General features: G+C 41.9%; 1 protein-coding gene across 3 annotated transcripts in view; it reads right to left on the bottom strand.

Annotated features, from left to right (window-relative positions):
- The window catches only part of PRKAA1 (protein kinase AMP-activated catalytic subunit alpha 1), a 113,610-nt gene that overhangs the window by 41,172 nt on the left and 59,299 nt on the right, over positions 1–13,139 (bottom strand). For all 3 annotated transcript variants that reach the window (XM_069221397.1, XM_069221404.1, XM_069221411.1), the window contains exon 4: positions 331–475. In XM_069221397.1, the coding sequence (XP_069077498.1) occupies positions 331–475 (145 nt within the window). The remainder of the gene's footprint in view (positions 1–330; positions 476–13,139) is intronic.

Here is a 13,139-nt window from a genome sequence, read left to right as displayed (position 1 = left end):
AATTCAGAGAGATATTGTCTCTTTACCAACTTTGAATAATCAGGACAGGACAAAAAAAAAAAAAAAAAGTACATGTCCTGCATCCCATATGCCATGCAAAGTTGATACACTGAGTTTGCATAATGAGCCAATATGCTGAGTTTGCATAATTTGAGCCAATATGATTATTACCATCTATGACGTTTGAAAAATGCAAATTACACAAACGTGTCACGCTATAGGGGAAAAGAACATTGTGGCAGGGCGACCAGGGTAGAGAAAACTAATAAGTCTCACAAACCCACATATCTTGCTACAGCATTGAATGCCGACATATTTTAAACACCTTACCAAAATCGGCAATCTTAGCATTCATATTAGCATCCAGGAGCACATTTTCTGGCTTCAGATCCCTATGGACAACCATATGTCTATGGCAATAATCCACACCAGAAATAATCTGCTGGAACAAACGTCGGCTCTCTTTTTCATCCAACTAAGAAGAAGAAGAAAGATACTGTATTTTTTGTAATAAAAACTGTTCCTTTTTTACATAGCAATAGCTTTCAGGAAGATGCAAATTTATAAAAGCATACGATTTAGCAATAAAGAAATATGAATATGATCTTGAATTCACAGCAGGAATATATTTTGAAACATTAGGATTTCTGCCTGTGCTTCAATGCTTCCAAATTAGTTACTTACCTCTGTTCTGGCAGTGTCCTTTTAATGCTCTCCTTAAATCCCAAATTAACATATATGCAATTTAAACTGGAGTCTCCTTGTTTGACCAACGCACATCATATGTGGGGAGTTTGCTTTATTTCAACAAGTTGTGTAGCACAGGTACAACCCTCAAAGTTTTGACTGCAATATTGCACCTTAAATCAAACTGTTCATAATTAGTGTGTGCGTAGTCACTGCCTGATGCAACTGGATAACAACCCTTTCAAGGTTTAAGCAGACTATGCTAAATTTAGCAAAACTCCACTATGAACGCCTACAACTGCCTTTAGATCCCAAATGTGTTTTGTTGGCCAAGTTACAGAAAAGAGCACTTTCCCCACCCATGGGGAGAACAAAAAGCACACAAAGAATGAATAAACAAGACATTCTCCACTAAAGCATTATTGTTAAAAAGTTATCCCAGAAACACCAGTTCCGCAAATAAGAGTGAACATACTGATCCGGGCATTTAAAGATGAACAGAAAAAGCTCAGAACAACATGGAGCAATGAGCAACATCACTCTAGGCAGCTCTGATAAATACTCCACCATTGTGCACAAGAATATCAAAATGCTTTCATGTTGCATATTTAATGGAAACCGCGTTGAATCAATTTAGAATTCAGCAACCTAAGATACCACCCTCTGAGAGACTATTTACAAATACCATCAAGATATGGCCTGAATACGAAAGGCTTCTACTTTTTAGATCAGGCATTAGTCAAGACTATTTGTTTTTTTTAATACAAACATATACATAGTTACAAGGACGTCCTAGTTGTCCATTGGTCTCATGTAATGTAATTCACATCTTGCTACGACACCAATAAAGCATGGTGCACTGCATCTGCCCACCTCAGCTGTCATACTGAGTGACCACATTCTGCTCTGGCAAAACATGAACATTCTTTCAGTGCCAGGGACTTCTGGTGCAACGTGTGCTTTTATGTAATATTTACACTGGGACATGGAGTATTTCTCTTGAATGAAGACACACATACGAAAACAAGCAAACACTGTCAAACCTTAAAGGTCAGTAGTCGATGCCAGATCTATAGCCTTTGTCAGATTCGAAAAACGAACACTGGCACACAGTCAAATCAGTCAGTACACATCCCCACCTTTCCCATTCAATCATATTACAATCAAGAGTTGCTTAGTCATTAACGTCAGCCTGCAATATACCATGGGTTGCTGATCTTCGGGATATGTAAGAGAAAATTTGCTTTGAGACTTTACTGCACATGGTTGTAGCTTTACAATGACCTAACTATCCTCACATCAATTACTTAATTCACCTCTTTCCACTCGCAGACTACATATATGACTTTCCATAAAGGAAAAAATAAAACCCATATATGCAAGCAAATGTGTATGGTAGAGAGATCTTTATTAAACAATATATCAGTCTCCAATTTTGTGTTATATGCAGACTCCTCCCAATGTACTAATGTGCAAAAAAAAAAAAAAAAAAAAGAAAAAACACAAATATGCGCTAAAGGGTAGTATCGGTTGAATACTCAGAAGCTACACATCTATTAAAACTAAAATGCAGATACCACCCCCTCAACTCCCTCCCTCCACCCTCCCCCCCCAGACACACGATTTAGCTGGAGGGGCATAATGGTTATGATCAATCCTAAAAAGTACAGAGAACTGCCTGATAATGAGTAACCCATCTTACCCCTCAATGCATTGCCTCTGATCACAATAACAGGGCTGTCTGGGCATAACCAAATACTATGAGAAACCACCTCTAGTGTTGTACAAAGGGCAGCAAGAGGGTTGAGGCACTCATGATCATAAAGCCTACCTGGCCAAAGGCCAGACGACATGCACCTTTGTTCATTGGGTAGAACCATTGGCCATTCTAGTCACACTTTGGTAAGGGTAGTGAGGTTTTCTTATTTTGTGTAAGGACCATAATTTCCCCTTCAATTGAAAAAGGGCAATTTAGTTTTTTTAGTTTATAAACATTTGCCTTTTGAAAAACGTAATTGCAAGTTATTCTTAAATCAAGATTTATCCATTTCCATCAGCAAATGGTTAAAAAAAAAAAAAAAAAAAAAGAAAAAAAAAAAAAAAAAAAGTGCACATAAAGCAACCTAGCAGTAAATTCAACAAACATTTTTATTCTATGTAAATATGGTATAAAAGGAAGGCATTGAATAGATTGCCTAAACATATACTGACTGCAACAGAAATTCTGACAGTGTAACACAAACAGGAAGACAAGAGGCACCAACAAAGTCAGTACATTTGTACGCAATTGATTCAATTTGTGCTTTTATATACAGTATTTCTACAACCTTGAAAAAAGTATTTCCTGATAAAACCTATTGATTGTATAAGTGTTTGTTTGTCTGGAAAAACTCTTGGAAGCTACCACTGTGTTACCTCATTATCCTAAATGCAAACTTAGCTACAAATGTGCACACATTTGTCTTCACTTGCTACTGGCTAAGCATTCCGTGGTTGAACATATTCAGTGAACTTTAGGCCTAACCCCAAGGCCGGCAGGACGTACTATAGCCTGCCGTAGTGGGCTATAACGGCCATTAAAGGCCTGGTCCAGCATGCAACAAGCTTGCAGGCCTTTAATGGAAGGTATAGCCCGCCATAGCGGGCTATAAGGCTATTAGAACATTCCGCCCCAGGAGGGCAGAATGTTCTAGTTAAACAGAAAGGCCTGTCTGAGCCTGAGGGGTTTGAAACCTCTCTAGGGCTCCCAAGTCTTTGTTTCACAGCTCTTGCTGTGAGTGTCCTACAGCTAATGTTAATCTTTTTGCAGCGCATACATGAGGAATAGTACAAGGTGCGTGTCATTGGTGATACGCACACCATTGAAGCAGCGAGCATCACATTTTGACAGTGATACTCATACTTTGCAAGAACTGTATATCGCAATAGGCATTGACGGTTTTAGGTTGGGATAAGCTTTATAGTAATCTACAACTTTCTCCAGTTCATCTGTTTCAGTCACTGGCACGGTCTTTCATTACAATGCAACAATCTATAATGCCACCTTCTGCATTTGTTCCCAATCCATCTTCACCCGATTCCAACTGAGAACAGTGGAAGGAAACATATGAAGCGTATCTGGATGCACTAGAAGGAGACAATTTCACATATAAAAGGAGATTTGCAATACTAAGATACTGTTTGGGTACCGAAGGATGGAAAATACTAAAACATGCACCCGAAGAATTGTTATTAGTAATAGAAGGTGAAGGAGATGGAATTGAAGATGAATATGAGACAGCAATTAAATCTTAGATATCAGTAGATTTAAAAGTCACTTTAAAAAAAACAGATTTTATAGAAGGGTGCAAGTAGATGGTGAATCTGCATCAGGTTATGTAGGTGTACTAAGAATGTTAGCCGTATCCTGTGAGTACAAGGGGTTTGAAGAAGAAATAAGAGACCAATTGTGAGAGAAGACCAATAATAAGAAAGTGCAAGAAGCTTTATTAACACCCAATTTAACCTTACAAAAAGGTGCTGGAAGTGGCCATAAGGTTATGTCTTATATGGAACAAATGGCGATTACGGAAAATAAAACGTAACCTCAATCACAGGGTGTACTAGTTGTTAAAAATAAAAATAAGAAGTTTATAAAGGAAGAATGCCAACAGAAGCAGAATAAGAGCAGAACATCGGAAAGAAGATATTCAAGCAGGCCGATGGGGGTGTTACAGGTGTGGTAGTACTTCACATTTAGGTAATGCTAAAATATGCCCTGCTACTGACAAAACATGTGCAAAATGATATAGATATATATAGATATATATATATATATATATATATATATATATATATATATATATATATATATATATATATATAAGATGGAAAATGTCACTTACCCAGTGTACATCTGTTCGTGGCATTAGTCGCTGCAGATTCACATGCTGTGCACAGTCCGCCATCTGGTGTTGGGCTCGGAGTGTTACAAGTTGTTTTTCTTCGAAGAAGTCTTTTCGAGTCACGAGACCGAGGGACTCCTCCCATTTCGACTCCATTGCGCATGGGCGTCGACTCCATCTTAGATTGTTTTGCCCGCAGAGGATGGTAGGAGTTGTGTATGCTAGTAATAGTGCCCATGCAATGGAGTGAATGCGTATGTACATAATAAAGTTTTAAGTAATATATTTACAAATGTACAAATGTTTAAGATCTACTTCTAAACGGCTACAGGCTCCCGGGGAGGCGGGTGGGCGCATGTGAATCTGCAGCGACTAATGCCATGAACAGATGTACACTGGGTAAGTGACATTTTCCGTTCGATGGCATGTGTAGCTGCAGATACACATGCTGTGCATAGACTAGTAAGCAGTTATCTCCCCAAAAGCGGTGGTACAGCCTGTAGGAGTTGAAGTAGTTTGAAATAATGTTCTTAATACAGCTTGACCTACTGTTGCTTGTTGTGCAGTTAGCACATCTACACAGTAGTGCTTGGTAAATGTATGAGGCGTAGACCATGTTGCTGCCTTACATATTTCGTTCATTGGAATATTTCCTAGAAAGGCCATGGTAGCACCTTTCTTTCTGGTTGAGTGTGCCTTTGGTGTAATAGGCAGTTCTCTTTTAGCTTTAAGATAGCAGGTTTGAATGCACTTAACTATCCATCTAGCAATGCCTTGTTTTGAAATTGGATTTCCTGTATGAGGTTTTTGAAAGGCGATAAATAAATTGTTTTGTCTTTCGAATTAGTTTTGTTCTGTCAATGTAGTACATTAGTGCTCTTTTGATGTCTAATGTATGTAGTGCTCTTTCGGCTACCGAATCTGGTTGTGGGAAGAACACTGGTAATTCTACCGTTTGATTTAGGTGGAACGGTGAGATTACTTTTGGTAAAAATTTAGGATTTGTCCGTAGAACAACTTTATTTTTGTGTATTTGAATAAATGGTTCTTGAATGGTAAATGCTTGAATCTCACTCACTCTTCTTAGAGATGTGATGGCAATTAAAAATGCAACTTTCCACGTTAAGTATTGCATTTCACAAGAGTGCATGGGCTCAAAAGGTGGACCCATGAGTCGTGTTAGGACAATGTTAAGGTTCCATGAAGGAACTGGTGGTGTTCTTGGTGGTATAATTCTCTTTAGACCTTCCATAAACGCCTTTATGACTGGTATCCTAAACAATGAAATTGAGTGCGTAATTTGTAGGTAAGCAGAAATTGCCGTAAGATGTATTTTAATGGAAGAGAAAGCTAGGTTAGATTTTTGCAAATGTAGCAAGTATCCTACTATTTCTTTTGCAGATGCGTGTAAAGGTTGAATTTGATTATTATGGCAGTAATAAACAAATCTTTTCCACTTATTTGCATAGCAGTGTCTAGTGGTAGGTTTTCTAGCTTGTTTGATGACCTCCATACATTCCTGTGTGAGGTCTAAGTGCCCGAATTCTAGGATTTCAGGAGCCAAATTGCTAGATTCAACGATGCTGGATTTGGATGTCGGATCTGTTGTTTGTGTTGTGTTAACAGATCTGGTCTGTTGGGTAGTTTGACATGAGGTACTACTGAAAGGTCTAGTAGTGTTGTGTACCAAGGTTGCCTTGCCCATGTTGGTGCTATTAGTATGAGTTTGAGTTTGTTTTGACTCAACCTGTTTACTAGATATGGAAGGAGAGGGAGAGGGGGGAAAAGCGTACGCAAATATCCCTGACCAGTTCATCCATAGAGCATTGCCTTGGGATTGATCTTGTGGGTACCTGGATGCGAAGTTTTGGCATTTTGAGTTTTCTTTTGTTGCAAATAGATCTATTTCAGGTGTTCCCCAAATTTGAAAGTAATTGTTTAGTATTTGGGGGTGAATTTCCCATTCGTGGGTTTGTTGGTGATCGAGAGAGATGGTCTGCCAACTGGTTCTGAATCCCTGGAATAAATTGTGCTATTAGGCGAATGTGGTTGTGAATCGCCCAATGCCATATTTTTTGTGTTAGGAGGCACAACTGTGTCGAGTGTGTCCCTCCTTGTTTGTTTAGATAATACATTGTTGTCATGTTGTCTGTTTTGACAAGAATGTATTTTTGGGTTATTATGGGTTGAAATGCTTTCAGCGCTAGAAATACTGCTAACAGTTCATGTGAAACTGCCTCTGATGTATGTCCCATTGTCCTTGGATGCTGTGTTGATTGAGGTGTGCTCCCCACCCTGTCATGGAAGCATCCGTTGTTATGACGTATTGTGGCACTGGGTCTTGGAAAGGCCGCCCTCGGTTTAAATTTGTACTGTTCCACCATAGAAGCGAGATGTATGTTTGGCGGTCTATCAACACCAGATCTAGAAGTTGACCCTGTGCTTGTGACCATTGTGATGCTAGGCACTGTTGTAAGGGCCGCATGTGCAATCTTGCGTTTGGGACAATGGCTATGCATGAAGACATCATGCCTAGGAGTTTCATTACCATTTTGACTTGTATCTTTTGTGTTGGATACATGGCCTGTATTACCTTGTGAAATGTTTGAACCCTTTGTGGACTTGGAGTGGCAATCCCTTTTGCTGTGTTGATTGTCGCTCCTAAGTATTGCTGTGTTTGACACGGCAAAAGGTGTGACTTCGCGTAGTTGATCGAGAAACCTAGCCTGTGAAGGGTCTGTATGACGTAGTTTGTGTGCTGTGAACATTGTCTTAGCGTGTTGGTTTTGATTAACCAGTCGTCTAAGTATGGGAACACATGTATTTGCTGCCTTTTGATATGTGCAGCTACTACTGCCAGGCATTTTGTAAAAACTCTTGGCGCAGTTGTTATTCCGAATGGCAACACTTTGAATTGGTAATGTATTCCTTGGAATACGAACCTTAGGTATTTACTGTGTGAAGGATGTATTGGTATATGGAAATACGCATCTTTTAGGTCTAATGTTGTCATGTAATCTTGCTGTTTGAGCAGTGGGATTACGTCTTGTAACGTGACCATGTGAAAGTGGTCTGATTTGATGTAGGTATTTAGTGTTCTGAGATCTAGTATTGGTCTCAGAGTTTTGTCCTCTTTGGGTATTAGAAAGTACAGTGAGTAAACTCCTGTGTTTTTTTTTGTAGATTTGGCACGAATTCTATTGCGTCCTTTTGTAGCAATGCTTGAACTTCTAGTCCTAGAAGATCTATGTTGTTTTGACATTGTGTGTTTTCGGTGGGACGTTTGGAGGGAATTGGTGAAATTCTATGCAATAACCATGCTGGATAATTGCTAAGACCCAGGTGTCTGTTGTTATTTCCTCCCAAAGTTTGTAAAATTGGCTTAGTCTTCCCCCCACAGGTGTTGTGATGGGGTTGTGTGACTTGTGAGTCACTGTTTATTTTGAGGAGTTTTGGGGCCTTGGAATTTCTCGATTTCTTGGGAATTGGCCCCCTCTATATTGTCCCCGAAAACCTCCCCTCTGATATTGACCCTGGTAAGTAGGCCTTGTTTGTGAGGTTGTGGTTTCTGTGGGTTGACCTCGAAACCCTCCCCTAAAAGGTGTTTTCCGAAATGTGCCTCTGCTCTGCGGGGAGTAGAGTGCGCCCATGGCTTTGGCTGTGTCAGTGTCTTTTTTGAGTTTCTCAATGGCAGTGTCAACCTCCGGCCCAAATAATTGCTGTTCATTAAATGGCATATTGAGCACAGCTTGTTGGATTTCCGGCTTGAACCCTGAAGTGCGCAGCCATGCGTGCCTTCGTATCGTGATTGCAGTGTTTATTGTCCTTGCAGCTGTATCTGCTGCATCCATGGAAGACAGTATCTGATTATTTGAGATACTTTGTCCCTCTTCTACCACCTGTTGCGCCCTTTTTTGGAACTCCTTGGGTAAGTGTTCGATGAAATGTTGCATTTCATCCCAATGAGCTCTGTCGTATCTTGCCAAAAGTGCTTGTGAATTGGCAATACGCCATTGATTTGCTGCTTGTGCTGCAACCCTTTTTCCCGCAGCATCAAATTTGCGGCTCTCTTTGTCTGGAGGTGGTGCGTCTCCTGAGGTATGAGAGTTGGCTCTCTTACGAGCTGCCCCGACAACTACTGAGTCTGGTGTTAGTTGTGTTGTAATATAGATTGGATCTGTTGGCGGTGGCTTGTACTTTTCCACCCTTGGAGTTATGGCTCTGCCTTTAACTGGATCCTGAAATATTTGCTTTGAATGTTTTAGCATTCCTGGGAGCATGGGAAGGCTTTGGTACTGGCTATGGGTGGAGGATAGGGTGTTAAACAGAAAGTCATCCTCAATTGGTTCAGAATGTAAGGTGACGTTGTGAAATTTGGCTGCCCTTGCGACCACCTGTGTGTAGGATGTACTGTCCTCAGGTGGTGACGGTTTTGTGGGATAGGAGTCTGGGCTGTTGTCAGACACTGGAGCATCTTAAAAAGGTCCCATGCATCGGGATCATCCCGACTCATTGTAGTATGAGCTGGTGAGTGCATCAGTGGTGGAGTTGTTGCTGGTGATGCAATGTGTTGATGGTGGTGGAGACGGTGGCGGGGTTGTTTTTCTTGCCACTTTTGCCTGTGGTTGCTTGTCCTTTTGTTGAAAGGCAAGTTTCCTTTTTATTTTGATTGGTGGGAAGAGTGGTCATCTTCCCTGTGTCCTCATGAATATGAAGCCTTCTTTGCGTGTAGTCAGGCTCTACCGCTTGAAGCTCCTATCCAAATCTATGTAATTGGGAGGTGAATCCTTGTTCCTCTGTATAGGAACTAGTTTTCGGCTCAGAGGCTGGAGGTTTCGGAACCGAAATCTTTTCGGAAGTCTTTTTAGGCTCCGAAGAAACCTTCTTTGTTTTTGGCGTGGTGTCTCGGTGCCGAAATTCTTCGGTGCCGCTGTCTCTGTGCCGAAGTTTCTCGGAGCCACTGTCTCGGCTCCGAGATTGCTGTGTGGCGGTATCTCGACCGGAGTCGGATGACTTCGACACCAGCATGCCCTTTTTCGGTGCCTTGGATCGGTCACCTAGTTTTCGGGTTAAGCCATGGCCTGTTGGCGGTGGCGTCCCCTGGGCTTTTGTGGACTTCTCGTGAGTCTTGATTTTCGACGTCTTACTCAAGGTTTGGTGTGTTTCTTCGGCGTAGAGTTCTTCAGAATCCGACTCGCGGATGGAGAAAGCTTCTTCTTCCTCCTCGAAACGTTCTCGACCTGTCGGCGTGGACGCCATTTGTAGTCTCCTGGCTCTTCGGTCTCTCAGCGTCTTCCTCGACCGAAACGCTCGACAGGCTTCACAAGTATCCTCCTTGTGCTCGGGGGACAAGCACAAGTTACAGACCAGATGCTGATCCGGATACTTGTTATGGCATTTTGGGCAGAAGCAGAATGGGGTCTGTTCCATCAGCCTTTAAGTCGAACGTGGCTGGGCCGACCAGGCCCCGACGGGGGATCGAAAAAACCCCAAAGGGCCACCGGAGCTCTTCAAAATTCGGTGTCAATTTGTTCTAACTAACCCGATACCGAACGCAAACAATACCGACTATTTTTTCTGAGATTCTAACTAACTTTCCGACCCGAAACACGGAGCGAAAAGGAACACGTCCGAACCCGATGGCGGAAAAAAAACAATCTAAGATGGAGTCGACGCCCATGTGCAATGGAGTCGAAATGGGAGGAGTCCCTCGGTCTCGTGACTCGAAAAGACTTCGAAGAAAAACAACTTGTAACACTCCGAGCCCAACACCAGATGGCGGACTGTGCACAGCATGTGTATCTGCAGCTACACATGCCATTGAACATTATATATATATATATATAAAAAAATAAAAAAAAGGGGGAAGGACTTTGCTAAGGTGTGCAAGTCATCTGGCAAACCAAATTGGAACAAAGTGAATAATAGAGATCTGAACGATGAAGGTAATAAAGATGAAATGTGTCACTGGTGAAGCCGAGTCACCAATATATGCGATGGCAGTACAAGGATCAAAAAGACCATTCTGCCAAGTAGTAATAAATGGGATAGAAGTGAGAGGCATGGCAAATTCAGGATCTTCATTCACTCTACTAAGTGAGACAAAATGGAACAGGTTATTTAAAAACCAAGGAACTGCATGGTCATTCCAAAATACAACCAGTGGGATACGAAAGGAAGTCTTTTGAGGTTTTATGTGGATTTGATGCAGAATTGATTTTCAAAAGTAATGTGACACAAGGAACTGTATATGTAGCCAAGGATGAAGCATGTCTTCTAGGATGGCATGACCAAGGGAACCTAGGGCTATTGTTAGATCTGAACAATCCAAAACAGGTCATATTGCAACAGGAGTATGTATAAGTGACAACCATTAAAACTAATAAATAGGAAGACCAATATCCAGAAATACTGGATGATAATTTGGGTTTGTTCAAGGGATTCGTACACAAAATAAAAAGTAAGAGAGAATGCTCAACCGAAGGTACATGAAGTACCTAAGGTACCATTAACTTTGAGGCAAAACCTTAAGGAAGAATTGGATAAGCTGTGAAAGTGTGAGGTTAGAGCCTACTGAATCGTCAGATTGGGTTGCACCAGTTGTGTTAGCTCGGAAGGCCAATGGAGCCACACAGATGTGTGTGGACTTACAAGACCTGAATGAACAGATTGGGTAGATCAATATCCTTTACCTGTGTGGTTCATGTGGAATGCTAGTGTTGGTTGCAGTGTATTTAAAGGTGATGTGGATAGACGCCATAAGATTAGGGAGTTCCTTAGCAAACACATGCAGTACCTATAATAGACTGAGAATGTATACGTGCAAACTTTAATATTCTGAAACATCTTGGTATGAATCCAGAGGAGATGTTAGCAGCCCTCTGGTGGTTGGAGTTTTAGTTTCAAAAGTTCAAAGATGGTTTGTGGTGCAGTTAATTGGGAAGGGGGGAGATTTAGCTTTGTAAGGTTTCAGACGTATGTCGGAAAGGTAAACCCACGCATCTCTCCCCTCCACTTTGAGGGTGGCAAAAATCACTCAGTAGGGCACTTCAAATCTGACTTGCTTCCATTTCCTTACAAAATGTTGAATGTAGTCTTCTTGGCCAGGTTGGGGTGTTTGATATGGTACCTTGGCGGTGGTGCACTTGGAGTTCTGATGACTGACCCGTTTGGATGGGAAATTAGCTGTTTTGGTTAGTTCAGAGAGATACACATGCAATTTTTTTTTTTTTTTGGCGCTGAGCGTCAGTTTACCAATTGCAATCTGCTGTGAGGTGGTGATCAGTGCTGAGTGTGTAAACAAGTAAATAAGGCATAGGGCAGTGGAGTGGGGCAGGCAGGTGCAGACTGTATTTAGTTTTTATCCGGCTGTTTAATTTCTCAACAACGCTGTTGCTTTGGGGGTAGTACACTGAAGCCAGTGTATGTGTAATTCCTAACAGGGTACAGAAGTGATCTCACATGGAGCTGACAAAGAGCTTTCGATTGTCTGAACGGCTGAAATGGTATTACCTCCGACAAGGAAGGTTGCCTTGAAGTTGCAGTGCTTGCAAGTACCAGCTTTCATCAACCTAGATTATGGGCAGACCACTACAATTGGGTACTGTAGGAAGTTGGCTCTGTATGCACTATTTCAAAGTAAGGAATAGTATGCACAGAGTCCAAGGGTTCCCCTTAGAGGTAAGATAGTGGCAAAAAGAGATAATACTAATGCTCTATTTTGTGGTAGTGTGGTCGAGCAGTAGGCTTATCAAAGGAGTAGTGTTAAGCATTTGTTGTACATACACACAGGCAATAAATGAGGAACACACACTCAGAGACAAATCCAGCCAATAGGTTTTGTTATAGAAAAATATCTTTTCTTAGTTTATTTTAAGAACCACAGGTTAAAATTTTACATGTAATATCTCATTTGAAAGGTATTGCAGGTAAGTACTTTAGGAACTTTGAATCATTTCATTAGCATGTATACTTTTCACATAAAACACAATAAGCTGTTTTAAAAGTGGACACTTAGTGCAATTTTCACAGTTCCTGGGGGAGGTAAGTTTTTGTTAGTTTTGTCAGGTAAGTAAATCACTTACAAGTCTCAGGTTTGGGTCCAAGGTAGCCCACCGTTGGGGGTTCAGAGCAACCCCAAAGTTACCACACCAGCAGCTCAGGGCCGGTCAGGTGCAGAGGTCAAAGAGGTGCCCAAAACGCATAGGCTTCAAAGGAGAGAAGGGGGTGCCCCGGTTCCGGTCTGCCAGCAGGTAAGTACCCGCGTCTTCGGAGGGCAGACCAGGGGGGTTTTGTAGGGCACCGGGGGACACACAAGTTCACACAAAAAGTACACCCTCAGCGGCACTGGGGCGGCCGGGTGCAGTGTAAAAACAAGCGTCGGGTTTGCAATGTAAATCAATGAGAGATCAAGGGATCTCTTCAGCGTCGCAGGCAAGGGGGGGCTCCTCGGGGTAGCCACCACCTGGGCAAGGGAGAGGGCCTCCTGGGGGTCACTCCTGCACAGGAGTTCCGTTCCTTTAGGTGCTGGGGGCTGCGGGTGCAGGGTCTTTTCCAGCCGTCGGGAAA

The sequence above is a fragment of the Pleurodeles waltl genome, chromosome 1_1, assembly GCF_031143425.1.
Source record: "Pleurodeles waltl isolate 20211129_DDA chromosome 1_1, aPleWal1.hap1.20221129, whole genome shotgun sequence".
NCBI lineage: Eukaryota > Metazoa > Chordata > Amphibia > Caudata > Salamandridae > Pleurodeles > Pleurodeles waltl.
This window is presented reverse-complemented; position numbering and strand designations above follow the sequence as displayed.